The sequence below is a fragment of the Mastacembelus armatus genome, chromosome 1 (assembly GCF_900324485.2).
Source record: "Mastacembelus armatus chromosome 1, fMasArm1.2, whole genome shotgun sequence".
Lineage (NCBI taxonomy): Eukaryota > Metazoa > Chordata > Actinopteri > Synbranchiformes > Mastacembelidae > Mastacembelus > Mastacembelus armatus.
This window is the reverse complement of record NC_046633.1, coordinates 6,901,368-6,928,613: the sequence shown is the minus strand read 5'-3', so window position 1 is coordinate 6,928,613 and position 27,246 is coordinate 6,901,368. Positions and strand designations below refer to the sequence as shown.

The following is a 27,246-nucleotide window of genomic DNA, read 5'->3' as shown; positions in this document are numbered from 1 at the left end:
AAAAAAAAAAACAAAAAATCAAAACCCTCAAGTGGACTGATCTGGTTGTATTAGGTTTTAGGAAGTGCTCCTTTACAAGACTTGTCTGACCTAAACACTGCAGCTGCGCTGGTATAGTTTATTGTTTGCTAGTACTTAAATGAGAAAAATGTATTTATGCCTGTTGGTTGTACTACATTCCATTGCCTGAAACTGTATGTACCCTTTTTATTTTTAAGAAAACATTTGTTCCTTTTTCTTCCTATGTGAAGTAGAAAATGTCTTTTTGAAAATCACAAATAAACTTCCTTTTTTAAAAAATGTGTCCACTCTGGTAAATAAGACACTGATTCGAAAAAGGAACATTTATATTCGGCATCTGAAGTGTACAATGATGAAAACTCTTGATATTGACACACTCCTAACAATTTGTACAATGAAAATATACTGATGTACAATTTCGATACTGCTCTTGTTTTTGTAGGACTTGATCTTGAACAAAGTATAGTTTACATTGTTTTTAGTTTCACCAGTACATTGATATGTACACAGATTGGTTTGGATGTGATTTCCTCATTGACCTAAAAAATGTTTTTAAAAAAAGTGTAAATGTCTGCAAACTCAAAAGACAAAGGACAACATTTACTGTGGCTTTCAGTGACACAACAGAGCCATTAGCTCTAAATATGGGTGGGTAGTTATACTGCACACTGTTTAAGCAACAACAAGATCGATACTAAAAATCATCTATCACATTATCATTCATTTAGGTCAGCATTCTAACAACTACCATTCAGTCCATTTTGCTCTGCTCTCCACAAAACGAAAGAACAAAGTGACTTACAGTAATAAAAAAAAAAAAACACTTGATAAACTAAGTTTCTTTAAATGAGTAAAGAAATTATTTCATGAAACTTTAAGATGGTTTCCATTGTGAAGTAATTTACCACTATGGGATTTAAAAGCGTTTGCAAATATTAGATAAGGGATATTTTACAACTTCACATCCAGTGAAGCAAGTGAATATTTTAGGGGCTTCTATCGTCATCCATGATCCAGAATTGGATGCAAAAGGCAAAAACCTACAGTATATTACAGCAAGAACTAACCATCATCAGTGATCAGTGGGGCCTCAGAAAACTGGTGCATTCTCTGCATGTAGGCCCCAAGCACTGACACATTGTGCTGTCCACCGGTTGTTGTAGGCTTGATTCAGTGCTACAAGAGTTGGGCTTTGAAGGCACAGTGGTGAAGACTATCATAGTCTTTCTAACAGCGGACAAGTGTTTGAGCTGGACACGGGTCCATATTTAGACCTCAGAGCTGTCTGAACTGCTCCACATGCCCCGTTGACCTTGGTTATAGCCATTGTAGGCAGAAGAGGAGGAGGTGGTGTAAGGAGGGAACTGGGTCTTCTTTTCCCTCTTCTTGCACCGAAGCAGCAGAATGACAATGGTGGCGATGAGGCAGATGAGGAGGATAAGACCTGCTAAGCCCACTAACATGGGCACAGTGGAGGTGTCAGCCGGCTGTCTGCCAGAGCTCTCTAGCGAGGTGCGATCCAGGAGAGCGTCACGATTAGGGGACCAGGGCTGTCTCTGGCTGACCACCATGCGGTCTGTTCGGTCCAGAGAGATGTGCTGAATGTTTGTACCCCGGTTGTTTTCAACACCGATGTCTTGGGCCAGAGCAGGGCCAGAGAAAGCAGGGGCAGCACGACGGTGGCGAGTGGGCATGTTGGAGGTCTGGGGCTGTTCAAAAGAGGATATGCTGTGATGGAGGTACTCCACACTGCGCTTGCCAATATTGCGGTTGGCATTTTGGCTGGAGCGGACGGTGTAGATAGTGTGGATAAACCACTCTCGACCAGCAGCCACCTAGAGAAAAATATATTTGAGTCAATTCCCTCAAAGTTTTTTGTTTTTTTGCAAAACATGAATTGAGTTTAATAATTATCAAGACCTGAAACAGGGGAGATGAAGACAGTGTGAAGCCATCTGATCCTGGTTGTCTGACCAAAGGCATAGCTTCAGCTGTGTCTTGAGCCAGTGTGGCCTTAAATGCAACGTCACCAAATGCTGTAGCTTGAGTCTCTGGCTGGGCCTTGTCCTGTAGAACAGCAAACACACAGTAATCAGAAAAGATTTCCACTCCCTATGTTTCTACAACAACCTAAAGTATTGCTCACTGTGGATTTTACTGCATCCTACCAGGATCTTGAATCTGTAGAGCAAAGAAGCTGCATCTGCCAGGCAGCCATACTCCTTGTTGGTGGGGTTATATTTAGGAACATAGCCATCTGTTCCTGTGCAGAGGAAGACTTTCTCAATGCTGCAGGAGAAGGAGTCACCCAGGTTCTGAACTGGATCCACCATCACACGACCGTAGATTATAGAACCTGAGACAATGGGCAGATAAAAAGGTTAGCAGAGACTGACAGCTGTAATGTTACTTAAAACCACTAGATGGCAGTGGTGTGGTACCTTCAGAGAAAGCAGCATCAGTTTCTTCCCCAAAGCCCATGGAGCCGTCAGACAACCACAGCTCCTTCTTGGACAGCAGGAACATCTTAGTGTTGAGACTAAACTCAGCTGCTACTGGGTCACTCACCTGGAGCACAGAATAGATGAGTGTTCATGAAACGGTAGGCATGGTGACAAATTTTATAATAAACGGTCTCAATAAAAACATATTGATTCTATTTTAAGTCTTCATAAAATTGTTGTGATGCGTTAAGATGTGATTTTTGTCAGTATATCCAGGCTAACCTGCTGAAAGCGTATGTCCATGTCAAAGGTAAGAGGCTCTCTTGGGTGGCAGACAGGGGGGATGCTGAACTCCCCATTGGGTGAGGCAATGCAGGGGACCAGCTTCACTGTGTAGGTTCCAGAGTAATCTCGCACCTAGGGGGTCACACAAAAACATATGAACAATGGGAGCCCTTTCTAAAGTTTATTGTTTTACTGACATTTTGATTGAAATGAAAGACCTACAGCAAAGTCTGAGACAAAACTCCACTGCTGCATGGGCTGGTTGTACGTAGGCTCGGTCCTGACCAGGGTGAGTGTGAACGTCAGCCCGGAGTGGTCAGCACACATCACCATAGATGACACACTGGTTCCTGAAAAACAAATGTACACAGATAGAAGTTTATACAGCTGCAGTTTGTCCAAACTAAAACTCACAACAGTGCCTAACTTTTTATTTATAGAGTGACCTTTCATATTTTTGTGCCACTTTCTTCCTAAGTGTGAATGCTTCTGGGTTATTTTGACATTTGCTGAAATGCCCTCTGGCACTTTCAGACAGGAAGGCCCCACCCCACCCCACCCCACCTCCCCACCCCACCTCCCACCTCAGTGTGGAACTCCAGAAATAGATGAAAAGAGGATGTGGGCCCCAGAGTAATCCAAAAGTAGGCTGCTAGTATAGAATGTCCATGCAAGATACTGTATAGGAGTGTGTGTGCATTTGTGTGCTGCTCTTACCTGGATGAGACATAACAAACTGTCCCCTGAATCGAGCCTCTGTCTTGAAATTGACCACCAGACGGCCCTCCTCATTTATTCGCATACTGGTGGGGTACATGGCTCCTACACAATAACACAGAACAAGGTTTTCCAGCATTTTACAAACAAGCAAACATTCTCCCATCTTTAAGCATCAGCACGGAGCAGTGTCCGTTGGAGAACTTACCTTGCAGCTCAGCTTCAGGAGGGCTGCCGATGCCGTCCTGCCACAGAATAGCTGTATCATACACAAAGGTGAGCTTGAGCTCCGACTGCAGGTCGAAGTGCTGCCAGCCCCCCACTGCCACAGGAGAGTGAAAGATGTAGGACACAAACAGAGGAACACGGAGGGTGACGTAGGACTGGACCAGGTTCAGCACCTACACGAGTGGGAAAATAGACATTGTAGAAGATGATGTGGGAAATATGAGTTAGTATGAGTTTAACGCCCCGGTGACATCAATAGTTGGCACTGCACGATTTCTGTGTGTGCCTTTGTGAAATACTGTAGGTGGTGCTAGAAGCTTGGTGACAAAGGATTACTTGCAGGCTACAGGGTAAACTACTGTGGCTAACTGGTAATAAACTAGAATGCTTTTCACACTGTTCATCAACTTCTGTTTCATAACTGTGCAAACAAATGAATATTTGCATCTCTCAGTCCTGGGATAGACTGTGCATCTCTTCAGGGTCTACCCCTCCTTTTGCTCCCAGCACACCTGCAACCTTCTACATGATATAGAGTATAGATAAGATAACTGATTGTATTTTTGGCAATTTTGTATTTCCTACCTGTCCATCAGTGCCTATGGAGCCCCCACAGTCATTCAGCAGCTCTGACATGTCATAGTAGCTGGTGAACTCCCAGAGGCAGGCCTCTAAGTTGAGGTTCCTGTAGAAGCGCAGAGAGTTGGCTGAACGCATGACAGCGCTGTACTGGTAGGGTGACGTCTCGCCAATGATTTCCGGATTCTTTGTTGCATCTGTGATGAAGCCGTGGCTGGTCTGGATCTCATTGAAGTCCAGCAAGTTGGAGCAGCGGTGATTGCCCACACGTGTGCCATCCGGGCTCAGGGTAAGCTCAAAATTTGACATAGGTCTTGTGGAGATCACTGGCAACATACCTGTTGAGAAGGGAAAAGCTTGTTCTGGTCACACAAGTTGAGGACTATACTGGTCGTAGTTGAAATGAATAAACATAAATTACCCATTTCTCATATCAAAACAAGATTTGCTGCTCACCATCTATATGAGGCATGTTGACAGTCAGTTTGATGAGGTTGGGGAAGTCTGGGTCATCTGGGCCTGTGTAGCGAATCTTAGCGGAGAAAGGTTCAGCTCCAACAGTACCTGATATACGAGGCTGACACATACCTGCAAAGAGTTCAAGTCAGTTAAACCATTTCACTCCATCCTCCATCCTCCATCCTCCAACTCACTATTCACCCTCCACTCACCCTCCTCCTTGCTGATCACAACAATAGGACTGGACAACTCCAGGCCTGCATCTCCATTTGCATTGAAAGCCCTTGCTGCACACTGAACCCTGGATCCAGCTTGGAAGTAGATTGAATCCAGCGTGATGGACTTGGTGTTGGTGAAAAAAGTGTTAGTGTCCACCTCCCTCATGGGGCTGGTCACTCCATCTGGCCCAGTAGGGGCACTGACCAGCCAGCGGTACTGGGTGAGTGTGTCATTGATGTTTTCAGCAGAGCAGATGGAACCTGTTTTATCAAAGTCATGGTACTTTGGGTTGCAGGCCTGCCAGAGAGGGTAAAACAGATGGTAAATGAATCTATCCTTTTGCTTTAACTTACTTAATATTAATGCCTTCTAAATGATAATTGGTTTGGTTAAGCCTTAGAGCAGTGTGGAAAAATCTGGGTCACACTTACCGTCACACATACAACAGGGTATCCGTTAGGTGGGTGGGGCTTGTCTTTGGTTTTTGCTGTGTCGTCATACATGAGCAGGGAAACCACCTGGGGCACTGCAGGGAAGGTAACGTCTGCTACACTGTCCATCTCCTCGATGTACACAACGGCCTTGTTCATCTAACAAGAAGAGGAAAGGCATCATTAGCTGATTGTCAACATAACCAAACTAATGCTTTAAATCAATTAAACCTCTGTTTCCCCCTGACGTATTCTGTTATCAGAATAGCTAATGATGAGGTTTATGCAGCTTCAGCAGATGGATGTGATCTTAGAGTGCATCCTAGTTCAATAAGTCATTTTTTCATCAATAGTAACACCAGTAAGCACAAAACAATTTAGCTGGAGGCAGCCTATTTCTGTCACGTGAGCAGTGCATGCCTGAAGCAGACTACATGGGTAGAATGTCACAGTTCTGTTTATAGGTTCATCTACTGTTTGACTCTGCTGGGACATTCCCCTCAGCATCTCATTCCAGAGGGAAAAGCTTTTTTTAAGACTGTGGCTCAGGCGTGGTGACAGCAATGTCAGCTGCTGCCTGGCTATTTTAACACAGGCAGACCTGACAGGGCGCATGCTCACGTGTGTAAATATGCAGTACTGTAGGTGTGGTTTATATTTCTGCGTTTGTTGCATTCGTCTCACCTGTATTTCAGCCACCATGTTGTCATCAGGCTTCATGTGTACAGTGAAGGCCTCTCTCATCTCTCTCTGTCCATCATACAGGATCTCAATCTCCACAAAGTGTTCTTTCTCACCCTCCTTGAACTCAACATCTTAAGACATCCAGACAATGAAGTGAAAAATCCAAAACAGAAAAAAATCTCCAACATGATGTTATATCAGCAGTATGCCAGGTTTGCGTCCACCGAGTTAGGTTCTTACCCTCTGAAAGTGGGTTGTAGTCATCTCCAGAGGTAGCAGAGCCATCCTTAGTGTGCACTCTCACCACGGAGACCTTTGAGGTGTCTCCAACACGCAGGATAGGAATCTTCACTATTGCCACATCTCCTTTGACTTGGGGTTCACGCACACTGTACTTGATCTCAGAGAAACGGATGATTGGCTCTAGAAGAGGAAACATAGTGGAAGAGTTTAAAAGAAGTATAAAACATTATGGGTACATATGTTTGAAGGTGTTTTGGTTTGGTAAAATATTTTCTAATTTTGATTTTATTTTTTGTTTTGTTTTTATGCCAGGAAAGCACGTACTGTCTTTCTCATCTGTGATGGTAATCAGTGCTTCCTTCTGCTCCCCGATAGAGGCTCCATATGGAGACTTGCTCTTTGGAGTTCCCAGCACCAGGCGGAACTCCTCATCCTCTTCATGGATGGAGTCATCCATTAGGCTAACCACACACAGCTTCTCAGTGTCACCTGGGGAACAATTAAACGAACATACTCAGGTAAGTGCTGCAGGATGTAGGGGATCAGGAGGATTAAGAGGGATTATGACATCCCACCTGGTAGGAAAGTGATGATTGATGCATCAGTATTGGGCCTTTCACTGTAGTCCATCATGACCTGAGCAGATCCCTGCCGGGTGTAACAGCGCACCGTAGACCTCAGGCTGATGTCTCCACTACGGTACACGATAGCTTTCACTTCACCATCAGACTCATCCACCTTGTAGCTGCCTTCCTTAAACTGAACCTTTGGCACTATAAAGATAGAAATCAACCAGTTAGACAAGTCTCCCTGCATTTCAGTGAAGCTAATGATTACAATGTGCAAAAAATATTCCCTCCAAGCACTGTCCCATATTCAGCATCACTATATAAACAATTACATATGTCACACTATATGTTGTTGTATGCAGATGTAAGGACATTTCAGTGTTTAATAATGTATTTCTCAACAAATATAACTGCTATAAAATATGCATCACTGAAAACAGTGTTATTCTATGTGCATACTAATATATAATAATGTGTTATAGTAACAATTTGAATAATTGTTTAAATACTAATTATCAGTGGTACAAAGAAGAATTTAAATAAAATGTTTTTCCAATTGTGCATAAATTATAAACTCAGTATAAGTAAAAGACTACAGACAATCATAGAACATCATAGAGAGTTATATTATTTTATATAGAATACGGTCAAAATTCTTTGCTGTAGTTTGGACATACTGTACATATAGGCTTATATGTTTTGGTTCTGTGTTTGCCACTCACAGTCAGTAACAGTGTCATTAATAGTGATGGTGGTCTTGCTCGGTTCTCCTAAAACAGCATTCATAGGCATCCGTAACACAAGGTCAAAGGTCTCAGGCCCCTCTAGCTCCGGCTGACCTAGGTCATCCAGGATTGTCACCCTAAATGTTTGCATTGTCACTCCAGGAGCAAAGTCCAGGTTGCGACTAATGCCCACGTAGTCTAGTCCAGCTGCCAGGTAAAAAAGAAAGAATAAAGTGACCGTGTGATACAATATCAAAACTGAATGTTGTTGATTCTGATAAACTGCTGATTTAACCTTCTGCAGAGACAGGATCACTCTTCCTGGAGCGGACAGTGACAGTAGCCGTCTTGGACAAGTCAGTCCCCGTCCTCCAGACTTTCACCTCAACGTAGCCTGAACTCTCATCCACAACATATTCCGGTTCCCCAAAATACAGTGAAGGCTCTGTGGGAAAAACATAATGAATAATAGGTAAATGATTAGACATGGTAGAGATTTAACCGTGTCTTTTATCAAGACTTTATTAATAAAATAATTCCAGATGCCAAAATATCCCTTTTACCATCATACTGCCATTTGATCATCTGTATTGTGTTTGCTGTTATTGCTTTTCTGTTTGTCAGTGTCGTTGACAGGAACAGAGCAACTTAAACTTTCAACTGACCTTGAACATTTGGATGTTTGTTGTGAATTTCAGGGTATATTTAAACTAAATATCCAAGCCCTGTGCTTGTGTGTGCGCACAGAAAGTCGCACGAGTGAAGGTATGTTCTGGATGATAGAGCAGCTGATAAGCAGTATGGAGAAGAGGAGGCAGATCTCGAGAGGCAAACGTTCACAATGCAAAGGCAAAGGGCAAGAATTCAGATCCCTGCGACATGTTGTCAACCCATCTCTCTTCACTTTTGTATAAAACTTGTTTTCATCACACTCTGTCCAGGCAGTGCTCTTAGAGATCAGCTGATAAAGGTGTGGATTCAGTCTAAAGATGTAGTGGATTATAAAGTAGGGGAAAAAAGATTGACATAGGCTTTTAACTTAGTTAGTCAAATTACAATATTGAGAAAAGCTATAAAAAAACATTAAAAAAACTAAAATCTAACAAATGACATATATATGTCATATGTGACTTTGGAATATCATGTGACCTTAGCCCAATCAAATACAGATATATTTAACCCCTTTTTAATCTGTATGTTCTGTGTAAGTGTCTGATGAATGTGACAAGGACATAGAACAAAACACATCAGTTTTCACAATAAAGCTGCAGTTTTTGATGCTTGGGCAGAATTGGCAGCTCTTGGGTTTATTTTGAAATTGCATGATGCTGCTTCAGACATAAGGAGGCTGAGGGAAGCATGTTTGGCACACTCTCAACATTTAGATCTAAGGTCGTTTTTTTAGTACCAGGATGAGAAGGGAAAACGAGTGTCAACATGGCAACCTGAAGAGGAGGGAGGAAGACCCAAACAAATACAGTAAGACGTTTGATGCTGGCTAAAGTCCAAACCACAAGTTTACTCAGGCAGGCAGATGGCTTTACACACACAGACACAGACACAGACACGCAGAATCAGATTTATGGTAGGGTGTTACTTCAGGACCCACCAAGAAGTGGAAGTACAATAGAGGTTTACACTTTAGGTGTCTTTTCTTGTCGCGTCACATGTCTGGGAATGCAAGCTGATTGTTTATACATAAAGTTAAATTGTACTCCCACTTTTCACATTGCATGGGGGCTGCTTGTTCTGTGAGCAGGTCTGCCTCTACAATAAGCAAATGCAGGAAATTAGCAGGAGAGGAGAGAGAATGAGTCTGGTATGACAGGCTGTAAAAGACAACAAGGGTTTTACAAACTTGAGAACCACAGTCTGTCAAGTGTGTTCCTTGGCTAATCGAATCAAACCAATAATGACTTCCTGATTTATAAAACAATGACAGCTTTAAAAAGCAACCTCTCAAGTTGAAGATGGAAATGCAGTCAGTTGAATATCTTCAGCACAAAAGGCAACAGTGCACTGAATACAACAAAACAGAGGGACAGACTAAAAACATGCCAGTCACTGAGATTACCCACACAATAGTCCCGCTCTCTCCACCACCTGCCTTTTGGTCCCTGAAGACAAAGGGATTCCCATGTTTCCCTCTGAATGCCAATGAGGACGGGGATTGCTTGAGGTTTAGAGTGAGGTTTAAAGTCTTTTTATCTTTTTAATCTTTTTAGAGGCTACAGGGACAGTCACCGAGGTCATTCTCCAACTCAAAACGTGTCTATTGCTGTCTTGTTTCTAACAGTCACCCACCCAGATGCTGATTGTGTTACTATAAGAACAAACCCACCTCATTTAACAATATCCATAATTAAGGATCATTCAGTCTGTATTTCACTCACCATCATCGCTGTCTGCTAAAATGGTGATCTTGGCGGTTGGGAAGTTGGCGCCCACCTGGCCACCCATTGGCATACTGAGGCTGACATTGAAGCTCTCTTCCTCCTCATACAGGGAGTCATCGATGATAATGACGCGACAGAGTTTCTCACGCTCATCCTTATCAAAACGCAGAACGCTGGTGTGATCCTCAGGGCGGGTGATGTAATCAGAGTAGGACAGGACAGTGCTGGGTATGGTGCCAGTGGCCGTGGCTGAGGAATTATGGGACAAGGGAGAGAATTTTGGGTAAAATTGAAATGTTTCTTAATAATATTACAAATGGAAGGAATATGTATGCACACAAAACCCTCTCACCTTGTTGAGTGAAACAAACAACCATGAGCTCCTGGCTAGCATCTCCTGAGCGCCTCACTGGCACTAACAGCTCTCCAATATCCTCCTCAATCTTGAACTCTGCTTGAGGTATGAACACAGTCGATTCTGTTTTGGAAGAAGAACAAAAAGATGAGAGATCACATATATGAAGAAAAGCCACATTTCTGGTGGCATAACTCAATTATTAAATTCCTACCATCACCAGGGTCCACAATCTCCACTGTAGCAGTATCTGGAAACTCCAGCGCCGCCATGACTGGGTCTGACAGCTGTATCTCAAAGGTCTCTGAGGTCTCAAACTCCTGATCCGTGAAGATCTTCACTTTCCAGGTGGCTGTGGTCTGGCCGGGATTGAACTGGACCTGTTTCTGGGCTTTACCACGGAAGTCCTTATCTTTCTCTGCTGTGCCGTCCTTAGTGGCAATACCTGAGAGGAAGATGCATGTCTTGAGCAGCAGTTAGATCTCTGAGAGCTCTACTCTCAGGGAACAGTATGCTGTTATGTGCTATGTGTCAGATGTGGCCAAACAGACCAACATTTTTTTAGGAAAGGTCACATATCCTCTCACTCAAAGCTCTTTCACAGACAAGAATAGAAAAGGAGCTCAGGTCAAACAGGAGAACAAAAGATCTGCATCCATCTAGGACTAGTTTGTTGCTTTTGACATTGTCTTCAGTTCAGTAACTAAAGGGGTAAACAGAGGACATCCTGCAGCCTTAAAGGAATATACACAGATTTTAAATAAGGGATTATGTTTTATAGCAGGACTTGGCCTTTTAAATGGCGCATAAATAACATAAAACAGACTAAGGGGAACGATTTAATGAGAGTAATTCTTCGTTAAATTGTCAGTTTAATAAGGGCATATTGTCTAGTGGCATCATGCTTCATATCACTTTATTACTGGCACAAATGTTATAGAAATTCTGGTACTGCTGGAAAATAAACACAGAAAATAAGAAAAAGTCTTTGTGAAAAACATATCGATAAATAGAATAGTTATATTTGTGTGACTTAGCTAAAGTCAGAGTGTAAAGTTCATTCATTCTATTCAATCCAATCACACAAACTACATTCCACTGGACAGATGCTAGCCAAATGACTGTCAACACTTACTGACAAAAGAGGTTTCCCCCAGGTAGCCTCTGCGTTTCAGTGTCACTTCTAGGAATTTGGCGTCCTCGTCCACTAAGTAGTATTCCCTCTCCAGAGAGATCCAGGCCCAGTTGAGCCGGAAAGGCTGAGGTTTTAGTTTGTTTCCACCTACAAAAAAAAAACAAAAAAAAAACAACACTTTCTTTGAAAGACTATCTCAACTGCACAGTAAAATAAGGACACAATTCATTTTGTTCATATAAGGAGCCAGTGAAGCATAAAAACTGCAATCTGCTACAGGTTCGAGGATAAAAGGGGTATTTGAACTTTGGAAGGGAAACATGATAATTTAATACTAGAGCTTCCCTAAACCTCACTTCACTGTGCTTAAAGAAGAATTGCTTTATTTCTTATTTCCTCTCATTCAAACCCACCTCTACTTAACACTCTCTCTTATTCTAACCTCACAGTTATGCATGTACAAACATGAATATATTATACATCACATCCTTATGGACACTTTCTGTCATGCTTTTATTTCTTTAATGAGTTGGCCTGTTGGGAACCAGCTTCAACCTATCATGTCCACACTCTGAAGTGCCTAATTAGTGATTTCAAAGTCTGACCACAAAGACACTGTATAAATGGTTTATAAGGACTCTCTATCATCTGTGAGAGAGGCCTTCCTGTGCTCATTAAACACACACCTGAATAACACACTCAACATAAATAATCCAAAGCTCAGAGTCACCTGCCACTGATCCACAACCACAGGCCCAGTCCTGTCCTTAATCCATACTCATGACTCATGTAATCCCTCAAACTGTCAGTTCAGTTCAGATTTGGTCACTGACTTGATACTGACAACCTCAGAGATATGTTTTACATCAGTAAAACATCAGTAAAAAACCTTGATTTCATATTCTTTAGTGACATGAGAGTAGACATCTGAGTGAAATGGGTCACACTGAGTAGATCCTTTGGCTCATGTATTTATTATTATTATTTATTTATGTTTTAGCTGTTACCTATATTAGCTAACAACTACTCTTCTTGGGGTCCTTGGGGTAAGGTGATGACAAGAAGTCTATGATTATGTAAGTCATATGAATCAAAAGCAAATGAGATGAACTTGTGAATGAACACACATATACATATACAGATACTGTATGCAAACACACATACAAATTCATATTATCAAGTAATAAAGCAACTGAAAAAAGCTAATTGATACAATAATCCACAGTACACTATCTGATCCCCAGAAACAATGTTAATTCAACAATTTCCCATATAGTCCATATTCAGTAAATATCTCTTTGTGACTCATAAAGAGCATTTTAAACTGTTCTATAAAAGCAAATGTAGTCAATGACTCTCTAAGTGATGGTAAATCACTCGGAGAGTCATTGACCCACTGCTCTGTATAAAACATTTTTTCTCAAAGCATTAGTTATAAGTTGAGGCAGCACTCATAGTCATTTGTCTTGTTTCATAATAGCACTTATACCTAGGGAGGTTAAAGAGGGTTGTTTCTCTTTAGTCTTGCATGGCTGGTCACACTGACAGTGACCCCGTTGACCTACCTCCCCCAGGGGAACTTCACTGGGTCATGAACAAAATCTGCAGTGTGCTGGGACAGACATCGTTTTTTGTTTTGTTTTGTTTTTTTTTTTAGAACAAATGATCTGTTACTTGGTGTAATGTATGACTGAGAAATGGCACAGAGGTGACCTGGACATTATACCTGTCAGAGAGCATGGAAAAAAAGCAAACAGTGTGCAGAGAACAATGGCTTGGAGCTTCTGTCTGTCCACACAATAAGCCAGCATTGAGCTCAGTTTTGCCTCATTGAGGAAGAAAAACGCTGCAGTCTTTACGCTATGTGACTGGGGAGAATGAAAACACTGAGGGGGTTGAATATGGGGTATTCAGGATGGGAAGGAGGCACCTTTCTCAAACCCACATGTCAACACTGAAGTCCGAGTCACAACAGGGACAAACCACATTCGCCAAAAGGCAAAAGCGTGCTCAGATGATACTGATAAGTGGATTTTCTGGAATAGTGTTAATATTGGATCACATCTCTAATTAATCAGCAGGAAAATGTGATGAAAATGAAAACCAGCTTCAAATTCTCATAAAAAAAAAAATCAACTGTAAGTTCAACTAATCACAGTACTTGTAATTCTGTCTGTCATGGACCACACAGAGACAGACACATGAATTCAAGTAATGCCCTCATGAAGCCCAGGCGACATGGAGCAGCAGAGCCACACTCAACCATGCTCCATGCTCAGGTTTCTAACAGTCATGGCTAAAAATACAGGAAACATGTATCATGTCTGTTTTTTGCCTGCCCCAAATTCTTCAAGTGCTGATACAGTATGTACATGAAGTGATTTTAGAAAAGATCTGGCTTTGTTGTATTCTGTGTAGAAACGTTAGAGTGCTCTGGTCAGTGAACAAACCTCTGGCTGATAAGACTTTTCCTCAATCTGTACTGAAGAAGGGATCAAATCCCTTGTCTCCATGAGAAATACCTACACACGCTTCAATTATCAGATCAGAGCTTCTATGCCAGAGAAAGTGTGTCCTGGTAGCGGGCCTGTTGGGAGCTGATATGAGGGGAAGCTTAGTCAGCAGCTATTATCATGGATTATCAAATGAACAAGCAAAAAGCAGCCTTTGTTTTGGCATCAAGCAGTCAGGTATCTCTACGTCTCAGCACAGCTAAAAGGAGTAAAACAATGGTGTTTTTATGAATGAGACCAGAACTGGTATTTCATTGCCTGATGTGTGTCAAATCTCTCCCTTTCTTGCCCTGCAGTCTTTACTCTTTCACTGTTTTGTCATACAAGACACATAATAACATAACTTCAAAGGGAGAAAAAGACAGGCAGAACAGTTTTCTGGCTCAGCTCAAGTTCATCAAAGCAAAGATCCCTCTCTGTCTTTGTCCATCTGTCCGTCAGTCTCTGTCCCACCAAACCCTCCTTCCCGCCAGATTCCCAGATTATGTGGAGCAGAGTGACAGCTGTACTCCACTAACCCTCCTCCCACTCCATGTTCCCCTTCCTCCCAGCACTGGCTTTGTTCACTCATGGGGTGGACAACTGAGTGAAACAGCAGGCCACAGTCTGGGTGGGCCAGATCTACCACCACGGATGCCTCCCTGCTTGCCCCTACATTGTTCACACCAGCGTAGGGGAAGGGGATCTCTCTTTCTCTGACTTCTTTTGTACATGCTGTCAGACACTGAGACTTGGGGTGGCATGAGTCTCACTAAATCAAGAAATAATCAAGATGCCAAACTTACATGCAGATTTAGTGCTTTAGAGACAGATTTAAGTGGTTTCACTTCGCTCAAAACCGTAAAAGACATATTTAAAGGCCTAGGAGAAATATAGCTGGAAACACACAAGTTCAAACAGCTGCATGAAAATGACTGATGGCCTGATTTACTGCAATTTTTATGACACACATACTATATTAGACCTGTCATCAAATAAAATACACATAGTAGCTCCCTGGCTCAGCTCATATTTCCATTAGCTTTTCAAAGTGACAATCATCATCATTTCTGCTGGGATGTAACATTTTATTGGCAGCCCATATTTCTAAATTTCCCTGTTAGCAGCTATTTAATAAATTAGCTTCAGAGTGATTGATGCTAATTACTCACAAGAGCATGGAAGGAATATTAAAGAAGTATGAAAACATTTTCCTGTTTTAGGACCTGAGTGAGACTAATTGGAACAGCCCCAAACCCTCATTAAAAGCAGCCTCATTTATTTTATAGCACTGAGTCACACAGTGGCTTTCTGGCACACACTTTATACACTATATTGGTACAAAAATATACATTATCTGTATCAGAACCCACAAATATTTTGAATGTAGGTAAAGTGTAGGAGAGTAACTTAGCATAAAAGGGTTCTTTATAATGATATGCTGCATCAGCAACACAACTTTAAAACATATATCGGACATTACAGCCCATTACAGATTTTCTCTCCAACAGCCTTCAGCTCATATTTACACAGCCATGCTGCCTGCACCATACATAGATACAGTGGATCATTATGAGGCCTTGACGTTCATCAACATGATGCAAGGAAGAGCAAGCTTCTAAGAATATCCCCATCAGGTGCCGAGCACTGGCATTATTGCATTTCCTCATTAATCATCCTGTTATAAATGTTATATAAATACACAAAGACGGGCGGTCAACTATGCTTGGTATTTAACAGAGTATTTTTATATAGTAGGGTCTATTTAATGTTGATAAAAACAGAGGAATATTTTTTAATCATCTTTGTTTTGTATATTTGTAATTTCAATATATAAATAAATCAATTTTTTAAATAGTGAAAGCTTAGCTTAGTTTATCGCTGCACTCCAAGGAATTTATGTCAGGATTGCTGCCTAATGAAATGTATTAATTAACAGCGATGTGATCTCTGCAGGGTGTTGCAAATCCTAATTTGACAGGGCCTGAGCGCCACATCCTCTTGCTTGTCACACTTGGCATGGTGACACAGATTCTTACAACATCTAATAAGATAACAAATCTCTGATAATCCTTTATCTTTCTTTAAATTGTTATGTGTACTGTAGAATGATGAATGAGGATGCATGAACCACAGTCCTGCACAGGTCCAGGTTTGCACACCCACAATGTCTGTTTCCCCTTTATTTTCTATCACATTAGATTACTGTCTCCCTTGGTGCCCCCCTCTATGTTTGGGGTTAGGTTAGGGCTCAGGTTAGGTTATCATTAGGCGTAGCTGAGATAACTGGCTGGACTATGGCTAAACCTGGGCTTCAGGTCAAACAACTTAGAAGATGACTAGTTGGGATTACGTTCAAGTTCAGGTAAGAGAAAACACATAATAATGGGGAAACAGACTATGATACAACACTGGATATTTGTACCTAATCTAATGTTAATACATTCAGACGTTGTTGAGAGACTGTGGTCTACAGTTGTGAGTGGACTGACAATCAGGGAGAACACTGCCATCCCTAGAGCCATGGCACTAGTGTGGCTAAAATGGATGAGGAACGGAGTGCGAGTAACTTAATTATAGCTTGGCTAGGTGCAGCAACAGCTTTGCCATATGAGAGGAGATAAGAATAACCTCTGTAGCCATACATCAGATCTCCTCACCCCAGCACCCCTACAACTACCATAAATCATTACGGGAGAAAAAGGACAAAAAGGGAAGAAACACAGAATGAGGAGATATCATTGTTCATTAACAGGGATAGTTAAAAAAAAAGTTGAGAAATGAAAATTATATAAAAAGATGAACACAAAAAAAAGAGTAACAATATCATGAAGAGGTCTGAGAGGAGGGGAAGGATACTGAGAAGGGGACTGAGAGGCCTCACTGTCTTCTAGTCACAGGGGGCCCTGACTGTGGCACCACTAGCCAGTAAATCTCCCAGTGACTGTTGACACTGGTGACATATAAGATCCCTAAACACAGTTAGGAAGTAGGGGTGTAACACGGCCATGTCAGTCAGCACACACTCCTACTGCTCCACAGAATAAACCCACTGTACTCAATAAAACTGAACATAGTTTAACTTTAATACACATAATCATATATAGTTTCTGTTCTTTAATATTCTCTTTCTTGGGATCATTTCATTCTCTGGGAAAGTGCACCTCCAGAACAGGCACTTCAGCACTGGAAGTCCATGGGTTATCAGCCAATCTGAGATTGGGTTGGATTTCTGTGGAGCTAGGAGTGGTGTGATAGAGGGCTTTGAAAGGGAATCCCCCGGAGCCTTCCTTCTCACGTACACACCTGTCTGCCTGGGATACCACTTCACTTCCAGGCCCTGCTCTGTCTGTGGCCCTGGAGTCTGGAGTCTCCAAAGAAATGCATTCCTCTTCTGGCTCTGAATGATCACATAACACTCAAACCACTGGGGTCTATGATCCCCCTCCAAAGCTGGAAGACTATATTGTTGTTATTGGTAAAAGCAGAGACTGACTTGACTCAGTTAGAAGCTCAGTTCTATTTTTTTATCTATTAATCAGGACAGTTGGATTAGTATTGTAATGAAATCTAAAACTTGGATCTTCTACATACACGTTCAGTGTTTTACAAACAAACTGAAACATACAGGCGTCTCAACACATCTGACTGTAAGTAAAGGCTTATCTAAAGCCTGTGGTCCACTGGGCCCATGCCTGATGGACAAGGATGTTTACAAGGTGTGTTACTACTTGTAAAAACAAGTATTTGTTATCCCAGTATCTCACTCTTTGAATGGCTGTAGGCAGTCTCTGACCTGGTCAGTTACATGCAGGTTATTGCTTTTTCAAAAAGACACTTCCCAGCAGACAAAGAGAACTGTCAAATAAACATAAAACAATAAATGAAAAAACTTCCAGATGAAAGAAAACAAATTCTCCTGCTCAGTCCATTAATCATTGTTCCTTCACCTATTTCTACTACACTCACACCAAAGCTGCTCCAAATTATCACAAGAATATAACTTAGTAGCAGCTATAAATGCTCAGTTCACTGATAGGCCCAGCTTTCTCTTCAGAGTTTGGAATTGAACCATTGACCAGCAGATTCCCACTGAGACTCCCAGTAAGAAAATAAAAGCACACTCCTGACCTCTTACTAAGACACACTTGTTACACAATTAGGATAGTCATATTCCAGCTGTGCCTGGCCTCACACGTTGCTACTACACACATACACACATAGTCTCTGAATAAGATTTTAATGTACTATATCTGCAGATACACACACATTTGAGCCTTCAGGGCTTATATGGTATGCCAAACTGCTACACTACTCCTTGCAGATATGCTAATAAGTTAATGATTGGAGTATGTGTGTGTGTGTGTGTGTGTGTGTGTGTGTGTGTGTGTGTGTGTGTGTGTGTTGACCCAGTTGTGAACAAGCACCACTGGAGAACATGTACTGGCAGGACCCTTTTAAAAGCTGCTAAGAGCCTGAAGCAGCTGCCCATGTCCTAACCCAAAACAAGGTTACAATGAAACCGTGCATAAGAACAAACTTAACTAAATTGCTTTAGAACTGCTACATCTAGGAAACATAATTATTAAATGCAGTTAGAAAGGATTATTAAAGGCATAGTGGTCAATCAATAGTGGTCACAGTGGTTCTCATTCAGTGAGGAAAGTCTCTATTTCAATCTAATATTATTTTACTTTTCTGACTAGAGAAATTGCCAAACTTCAAAATGACTTTTTATGGAATGACACCAAATATTTTAATTAACTTTGAATCACAAATGAGGTTTATTTCCATTCAATGAATTGAGATTTTAAAACTATGAAAAAGTATCTTAAAGGAGGCCAACCTCAACTGTTCACATACTTAGATTTAGAACAGATAGGCTGACCATCAGCATGCTCTCAACCTGCTTGTCCCTACCTGTCCAGGTTAATGCCACCTCCCCCAGAAGCCACGTCTTTAGAACTTAACAATAGTGCTTCACCACCAGGCGTACCTCGCTTTTATCTGTTATTTGATCTTTCTCCGGATATCCCTGCATATTTGTTGTGTTCCTATCTGTGTGTGCACGGAAATGTATGTTAACCTCTGTGTTTATAATGTGTGTGTATGCTGTTAATTACATCTATGTTGATTACTGCAGCTTTGTCTGTGCCCTTTACATGTGAACTGTGATTCTTGCAGAAACATGGTTTTGTTTTATACCCCCAACCTGCATCACTGCGGAAACTTAAAGTTAGAAAGCAAACAGAAAATTGACTGTTGAGCTCATGGAAGCCCTTATATGACCTTCTTGTGGTCTTTTGCTTCAGGAAGGTTAATAGGTAAAGAAAAATTACTAATACTAAATGCAGCCTTTAGATTAAGGAATGATATTGTCTGTGTTTTCATTTCATTTCAACCAGTGTCAGAGTTACTGATGCTCATTAAAAATAAACAGACACCCGCTTTACTCACACAGCAATCTGGAAAAAAAACTTACATTCTCCTGTCTAAACTCTGCTGGTGATGTTGGTATTATTTTTTTAACATGGTTTTCAATCTGCCATAATTAGTTTCCTGCTGCACTGATTGCATTTACAGTATATTGTTATGGTGCATATTTCTAGGCCAAACTGAAACACTTTTTTTTTTGTGAGACTGACACCAAGAATGAATTATGTTCTATCATGCGTATCTTTACACATTTCACATGGTCACTTCAAGCAGAGAATGAAAGAGGACATTTGAAAGCACGGAAAAGCACCCTAAGGGTAAGAACCCTATTGTTCTTTAACAATAAAGTTTAGAGTATGTGGTAGTCCCACCTATTTCACTTTTACCAACCCGCCATCAGTACTTAAGTCCCCTTTGACCCCCATCCTTTAAACCTGCTACCCTTTCCGGTGGGATGAAAAGAAATAGTGGCGCTCTACTGGGTGTCTGTTATGGCCAACTGCCTTAAGTCTTTGTAATGCAAACACATGAGAGATTGACAGAGTTGGAACATTTGATTTTTTAGAAGACAATATAAGACAAACAAACAAACAAACAAAACTTCAGGCAAATGACTAACTGTAATTGGCCCCTGTTCGGTGTCACTGCATATGTATAAAATCTTAAAGGGTTCCTACCATTGTCTTCAACTGTGAAGTAGAAAATATCACTTGTAGCGTTGCTCCCATCCAACAGCACGTAACAGATCTTCATGTCATTTATATCAGCTGTTTGTATGACAAATATAGAGAATGACAGAATATTAAGTGAAAATGTTAAAATAGCATCTGGTCACTTTTACAAGGTTTTAGTTAGAGCAGTTCACTTGAAGTGAGTCACCAAAGAAATAATCCAAACATTCAGCATTGCTTTTAGCTAACTCTGAATTACAAAGTTACAAAAAAAATCAATTTCAGAAATAGTCTTATTCAAGGCATCTCTCCTGTTTGCTTTATTCTGTGAAATTTTTAGCTGCTTTTTGCTTAACTATGCGCTGCAGTAGGAACGTAACATAGAAAATATAAAATATGCATTCATGTGAGGGGAAATGCAGATTCAGGTGATAATTGAGAACACTATTTTTTTTAAATCAAAAGTGTTGATGTACTACTGATGACCAACATAATTAAGAAATATAATGATGTGACATGAGCTTACCTTGGGTGAAGGTTTGGATGCTGTCATTGCCGAGGGCAGTGTTCATGATGAAGCCATGTAGAGGAGGCTCTGACATGCTGTATTTCAGGATCCTCTGGGGACTGTCGCGATCTTCTGATCGAAGGACCTTGTTAGTGATAACAAAGCCCAGGTGGCCTGTTTGGAGGACCTTCAGTGAGGCTGCAGCTTTGTTGACCACAATCTGCGGCACACCATTGTCCACTGTGTTGATGTGAATAGTCATCATTTGGGGCTTGCGTGTCTCATAGACAGTGTCGGGAAAGATGTAAAAATCATTATGTGTTCCATCTGTAACAGTGAAGGAGAAGCTGTCTTCATTGGTCTCGGTACCATCATGCTTATAACTGATGAGGTTCTCATTCAGGTCTTGCTTGGTGAAGGTTGTGATTGGCTGGGTATTATTGAAAAGTAGCTGCCCGTGTACAGGCACCTGGGTGACTATGAACCGCAGCAGTTTGTCTGGGGTGTCCCGATCTTCAGCTGTTAACTCAAATGGTGTGATGAGCTTTGTTTCTCCCTCTTCCACAACCAGCCTGTTTATAGTCAGGACAGGCTTCTTATTATCGACATCAGTGATGGACACTCTGAATGTTCGGAAGACGGGATTGTAACCATCTGTCACCTCAAATTCAAAGCTATCCATTTTCATCTCATCATCAGATGTATGGATATAGTAGATTTTGTTGCCAGCAAGCTGCAATTGGGTGAAGGTGGAAATGGGCACACCTGGGTAGTCCGTGCTCTCTAAGTGCCCTCTACTAGGCGCTCTTGTGATGCTAAAGCTGAGGTATTCATCAGGACTGTTGATGTCAGTGGTGCTGAGGAGGTCCGTGGTAAGAGTGACTTTCCCTCCTTCCTTAAGAGTTACACCTTTGTTAATAACATCCGGAAAGACCATGTCAATGCTTCCGATGTTGATGTAAAAGTAACGGTCAATGAGGGGATTGATACCATCTGTGACATCAAATTTCAGCAAGTCACGGATTCCCTCTTGGCCTGTGTGTACATACTGGATGAAATGTTTGTCAATTTCATCCTGGGTGAAGTTCATTCCTACAGTGATGTTACCTAAAACATCACCAAACTTGTTAATGTGCTGAAGGTAGCCTTGACCAGGACCATAACGCAAAACATATGTCAATGATTTATCATCAGAGTCAAGATCTGTCGCCTTTAAAACTCTGTTGCTGATGACTTTTGTCTCTCCAATGTCAACATCGAGGCCATCATTTATAGCCATTCTTGGGGTCTCATCGTCAACAGGAATAACCATGATAAGGATAGTTTTTTCCACTTTGTGTTTACCATCTGAAAGCCTGATTTCAAAGCTGTCTTGTTTGGTCTCGGAGTCGTCGTGCTCATAGACAATGTTGGAAGCCTCTTTGATCTGTTCCAAGCTGAATTGATCCACATTGACAGTGCCAGTACTGAGCTGCTGAACTATTGTACCGTGCTTGGGTTTTTTGATGATCTCAAAGTGCAGCTCATCCCCAGGAATGTCAGCATCAGCTGCGTTAAGAATGGGTGTGTCAATGACCAGACTCATACCCTCCATTACCACAAACTCACGAATGAAAATCTCAGGACTCTCATCATTGGCTGGAATGATGACTATAGGAAAGAAGTGCCGTTCAGAGAAGTTTATACCATCTGAGCACCGGAATGTGAAACGATCTTCCACAGGTTCAACACCTTTGTGGATGCTTTGGACATAGTAGATATGACCGAGGGCAACATCCTTAATGCTAAAGGCAGTGATGGCTGTCCCTGTTCTGGATTTCTCTGAGCCTGCAGCAGGAGAGATGTTCTCCACATAACCAGATGTTGGTTGAACAATGATGGTGCACAGGATATCGTCATGGTCTGTGTCCATATCTTCAGCTTGGATGTAGTCCAGAGTAATGACATTTTTCTCCCCTTCCACAACAACAAATTGCTCTCCAACATTGACAACAGGTGGAATGCTGTCAACAGGAAGGATGGTTACATGAACTGTCACACCTTGGACTTTGTTGCCACCAACAACCCACTGATCTGACATATCAGACAGAGTAAGATTGAAGGAGTCATGTTGTTTGATGGGTCCAATCTCACCGGATGTGTGAGCATACGCAACTATTCCATTAATGATGTCCTCCTGGGTGAATCTCTCAGCAGGAGCACCATTAACCAGTATTTCTCCCAGTCTAGGGGGTTCTTCTACAATAAAAGTAAGCATGAGGTCATCTGTGTCTTCATCCCGACCCTGAATTACATTACTTGTAATCTCTGTTGCTCCATTTTCCAGTACATCGATTGAGGCACCGAGTAAGCCAGCTGGAAGCATAATTGTGGGGGTCTCATCATCGACTGGTTCAATGGCAATCTTTATGGTGATGGGTACTTCATGAAAACCATCACTGACATCAATCTTGATAATGTCAGTGAGGGACTCCTCTCCACTGTGGGTGTAAGTTAGGTGGCCACTTGCTATGTCTTCTAGTACGAAGGTTTTACCGTTAAACATGTCAATGCCCAAATACTGCAGTTTTCCAAACTGAGGAATCTGGATCACAGTGAAGACAATATTTTCATCATCTGTATCTGTGTCGGTGGCATGCAGCTCCTTCCTGGTGATAACATATGTACTTCTTTCCATAACAGTGAACCCTGTGTTGGTGATAAGTGGGGGTTTATTATCAACTGGCTGCAGGAAAATAGTGAATAGTCCATCTGCTGTGTTACCAGCTGTGTCTTCCACAGTGAATGTGAACTGAGCCACTTTTGGAGTGATCCCTAGTTCCTGGTTTGGAGGCTTGTAAGCTACTTTGTGGTGATTAACCTGAGCCTGTGTGAACTCTGTAATTACCGTGTCAGGCCGGTCAGTGAGTACAATTTCACCTAAGGGGACTGGATTGTTCTCATCTGTGTCAGCTGGGGGCTTAGTAATGGTGTACTTCAGGTCTCTGTCATCTGAATCTAAATCAGTATAACATAGGAATTTCTTCTTGAAGTGCGTCAGCTCATACTCTCGGACTGTCATGTGAAGTGTGGTCCCTGGGAAAAGCTCTGGGGCAAGGTCATCAACTGGGTGGATTTTGATGGTGAACATGTGCTCGCCTGATTGATTAGGAGGATCATTATCATCTTGGACGCGGAAGACAAAGTGATCAACCACTGTGGTGGTGCTATGGGGTCCAATATGACGATAAAACAGCTTTCCATCAAGAATATCCTGCTGGAACCATTCAGTTACCACCTGCTCAAACATCTCATCTGTCTCACTAAACTTCCAGAGAGACGGGTCAGTGGGGAGCTCTCCTTGCCTTAACAAGAGCTCTCCTACAGTGGAGTAAGGTGCTTCCAAGATAAACTTAATGGTGGAGTCTTCTGAATCAATATCTGTGGCACTCAGGATGAAGGGAGAGATCTGCATAACTTCATTTTTGAAAAGCACCAGACCGGTGTTAGCATTGATAATGGGAGGTTCATCATCAGTGGGAGCAATAGTTATGGGGAACAAAAACTCCACTTCATTACTTCCATCAGTCATTCGAAAAATAATGTTGTCGCTATACGTGTCGCTTCCATCATGCTGGTACACCACAATGCCGGCGTCTAGATCAGCTGGTGTAAAGAATTTTCTGCGAGCCCCAAGCACGTTGAGGGATCCATGCTTTAAGCCATCAACAACAGTGATTCTCACATCTTCTAGATTATCCTCATCACTAATCTCTAAATTCTGGGAGCTGGAAAGTGCTCGGGACTGCCCTTCAAACAACAGCTGCCCTGTATTTTTGGTTGCTACAGGAGCCAATGTATTCATAGGCTTCACCACAATCATAAATGCAAATGGATCAGATACGGCACCATCGGTATCAACAATTTGAAACTCTAGTTGGAAAATCCTCTCCACTTCAGAGTCCTCTGAGGGTGGTTTATAAGCTATTTTAAGGTCTTTGATGTCTCGCTGATAGAAGGAGGTGATAGGCAGGTTTTGATCATCTGTGCTGATGATATAGCCCTGCTGAGGACTCAGCGGGGAAGTGATGTTGAAGATTAAATCATCAGGATCAGATTCAACATCTTCAGCTGCCAGCATGTCACTGGTGATGGCTGTCATTACAAACTGATCAACCTCCATCATCATCATGGCTACAAAACTGGGTTTGGGAGCAGTATTCTCAGCACCCTCTCTGATTCTAACCATCATTTGAAAATGTTCTTGCATAATAGTGTTACCTTCATTATCCTGCAGTTGTACCATCATTGGAATATAGTCTCTGTTTGGTGAATTGGTTTTAGCTGTGTGCTGATAGCGAATACCTTGTTTTACAAATTCATCACAGTCAACCATTTGGCCGTTTGTGGGATTATTCAAAAGAATGCCATACCTGGGAAGACCTCCAGCGCCGACTAGAGTGGTGATCTTACACTGTGTGACACCATCCTCAAAGGAAAACTCCAGGCCCTTTTTGTCAATAGTGTTGCTGTCACCATTGAGATTTTCAACATTAAGAGGCATATTCCTAAGCAGGATCTCAAGTTGCTGAAAAGCTACGTCCACTTCCAGCATGAAAGGAATAATAACTGTGTCAGTCTGGGAGTCATAACGGAGTTGCAGCTTCACGCGGTCCTTGCTGGGGCTCCGAGATCCAAAATGTGTGTACTTCACATCATTCGGTCCAAATGAACAGGGGAACTTTTTAGGGGTCAGCATCCCAGGCTTCTGGGTCAGCGGGTCATTGTCCAACACTGTGATGTGGCAGCGGTCACCAGGGTGCACTTCTGTTACCAGGTCATTCACAGGGTCCAGATACACAGACCTCCCAAAAGGTACCCTGATCCCATTATTAGCGACAATTATGCTGTCTTCATTAGGTCCAGATCTGTGATGATAGAGGTGAGCTGGCACAAATGGATCTGCAGCTACTGAGGCAAAACAGAAGCTAAGAGAAACAGTCACAAGGAGGAATCTCAAAAATGCCCCCTTTTTAAGAAGTTGGGAACTTGGCTGAAAACCAGCCATGTCCAGTGCTAGTTGCCTTGCAGTTTATTTAACAAATCAGCAGTTGTAGGCAGATTCCTTATCCAAGTAGGGGAAAAAGCATAAAAAAAGAAATCTCTCTTTGATTTGAGCCTTGCTCAGTCTCACTCTGTTTCTGTGTGGCCACACAGAGACACAAGTGTGGTGAATGCTGCAGAGCTGTGCAGGTAATAATGAAACAGTAGACAGTGACAGACACAGGCCCCTCCTTCTGTCAGCACAGGGAGGGAGGCTCCTGCCCCTATGGCTAATTTAAGAAAAACCATTGGACAAGACTGTGAAAGTGCTCCCCCCAACACCCACCCACCTCCCCTGGCTGACAAAAAAAGGGGAGTAGTGGAAAAACTAAATTCATCGAATTTGTTGCTATCTCACCATCTGTTTTAACAAAGTTTACAATACAAACATTTATGCAACATATATATTTAATAAATATGTATGTTTTATTTATTTTTTAATACAAAATATAACCCCACATAACTTTTCAAAATTTACTTTTGTAAATTGCTGTGCACGTAATTATTTTTATATGATGTCTCTGTATACTTTTTTTGGAGTGCATGGCTCCCGATTTGTCTAATGAGACTAATGATTAAAAAAGACACCAGTGAATATAAAATATGAAAATAAAGCAATAAACAATCATTGATTCTTGTGGATATTAAAAACTTTGCTCATTATTGAGCAGATTTTGGAAAAGTAGCAAATCAGTGCAATATGCTGACCTGTGATTTCAGTCACTGATTTAAAGGGGGGCAAAGTGGCGTCTAAGGGTGGAACTAATAAAGGAAATTATTTCAGTTTCATGAGAGTCTGTGTGTCAAGGTCAAACCTGACATCCCAGCGCTCCTTACAGTGTGAACCAGAACTCATTCTGCAGAACATAAATAAGCTTCATAACAATTGTTAAATGGCACAGCACAATAACATTGAATAAAGTGTTACAGAAAAAAAATCCACTATAATGGATCACTTTGCTCTGTATTAGAAATCCTTTTGAACATATAAAGGTTTGTTATTATCAGCAATACAATGAAAAGTACAAAAGTACATGCATTCTGTGAAACAATCTTCCAAAGAATTTTGTGCTCTCTTCACGAGTCAGAGGTCCTCTGAGGTCAAGTCAGTGTGACACCTCGGCACCAGAGTGGCCTTTAGGCCCAAAGTGACAATAACCTGGGATCAGCTGACAGGACAGGTGTATGGGCACTGTTTGGTCACTCACACACACGCACACACGCACAAATACACACACACACACACACACACACACATACACACAGAAAACAAAAGTTTAAAATATTGCATGAATGCTCATAGTTGTGTCAGATGTCTTCAATCTAGTGAAGGATTGTAGCTGCTAAAGTCCACATCGGTCACTGTATCCAGTCATGGAAATTCCATATATAACTCTGTCAGTGTGAAAGATAATACAGGATGTTTTGAGGTTTACCAATAAGCTTTACATGGAGAATAAACACTATAGTTCTACCAACACAAGAAATGTTATTTTAGCAGGGATAGGTGAAGAAAATACACTGAATAGGCCTTTTCTGCAGTAAAACTGACAAAGTACAACGTGGA

At 41.7% G+C, this 27,246-nt stretch overlaps 1 protein-coding gene across 1 annotated transcript; it reads right to left on the bottom strand.

Annotated features, from left to right (window-relative positions):
- Positions 1-329: 329 nt before the first annotated feature.
- frem3 (Fras1 related extracellular matrix 3) lies at positions 330-25,806 on the bottom strand. Its single transcript, XM_026302908.1, has 24 exons — positions 20,616-25,806; positions 20,096-20,185; positions 11,491-11,637; positions 10,570-10,800; positions 10,353-10,478; positions 9,998-10,249; positions 7,900-8,049; positions 7,602-7,811; positions 6,886-7,083; positions 6,635-6,799; positions 6,308-6,490; positions 6,068-6,198; positions 5,384-5,542; positions 4,946-5,249; positions 4,731-4,862; positions 4,281-4,612; positions 3,676-3,868; positions 3,468-3,572; positions 2,973-3,100; positions 2,748-2,882; positions 2,463-2,589; positions 2,190-2,377; positions 1,942-2,088; positions 330-1,856 (listed from the first exon to the last, which is right to left on the bottom strand). Exons 1-24 carry the CDS (start codon positions 25,642-25,644, stop codon positions 1,290-1,292), a joined length of 9,429 nt encoding a protein of 3,142 aa, XP_026158693.1. The 5' UTR covers positions 25,645-25,806; the 3' UTR covers positions 330-1,289.
- Between the last annotated feature and the right edge of the window lie 1,440 nt (positions 25,807-27,246).

Bases quoted from the DNA above. Each gene is read 5' to 3' on its own strand.
- frem3 (XM_026302908.1), bottom strand. From the start codon at position 25,644: ATGGCTGGTTTTCAGCCAAGTTCCCAACTTCTTAAAAAGGGGGCATTT. The intron at 5,543-6,067 runs GTGAGACGAATG...TCTTCTTGTTAG, and splicing joins ACATGGTGGCTGAAATACAG to ATGAACAAGGCCGTTGTGTA. The intron at 3,573-3,675 runs GTAAGTTCTCCA...GTTATTGTGTAG, and splicing joins TCCTGAAGCTGAGCTGCAAG to GAGCCATGTACCCCACCAGT.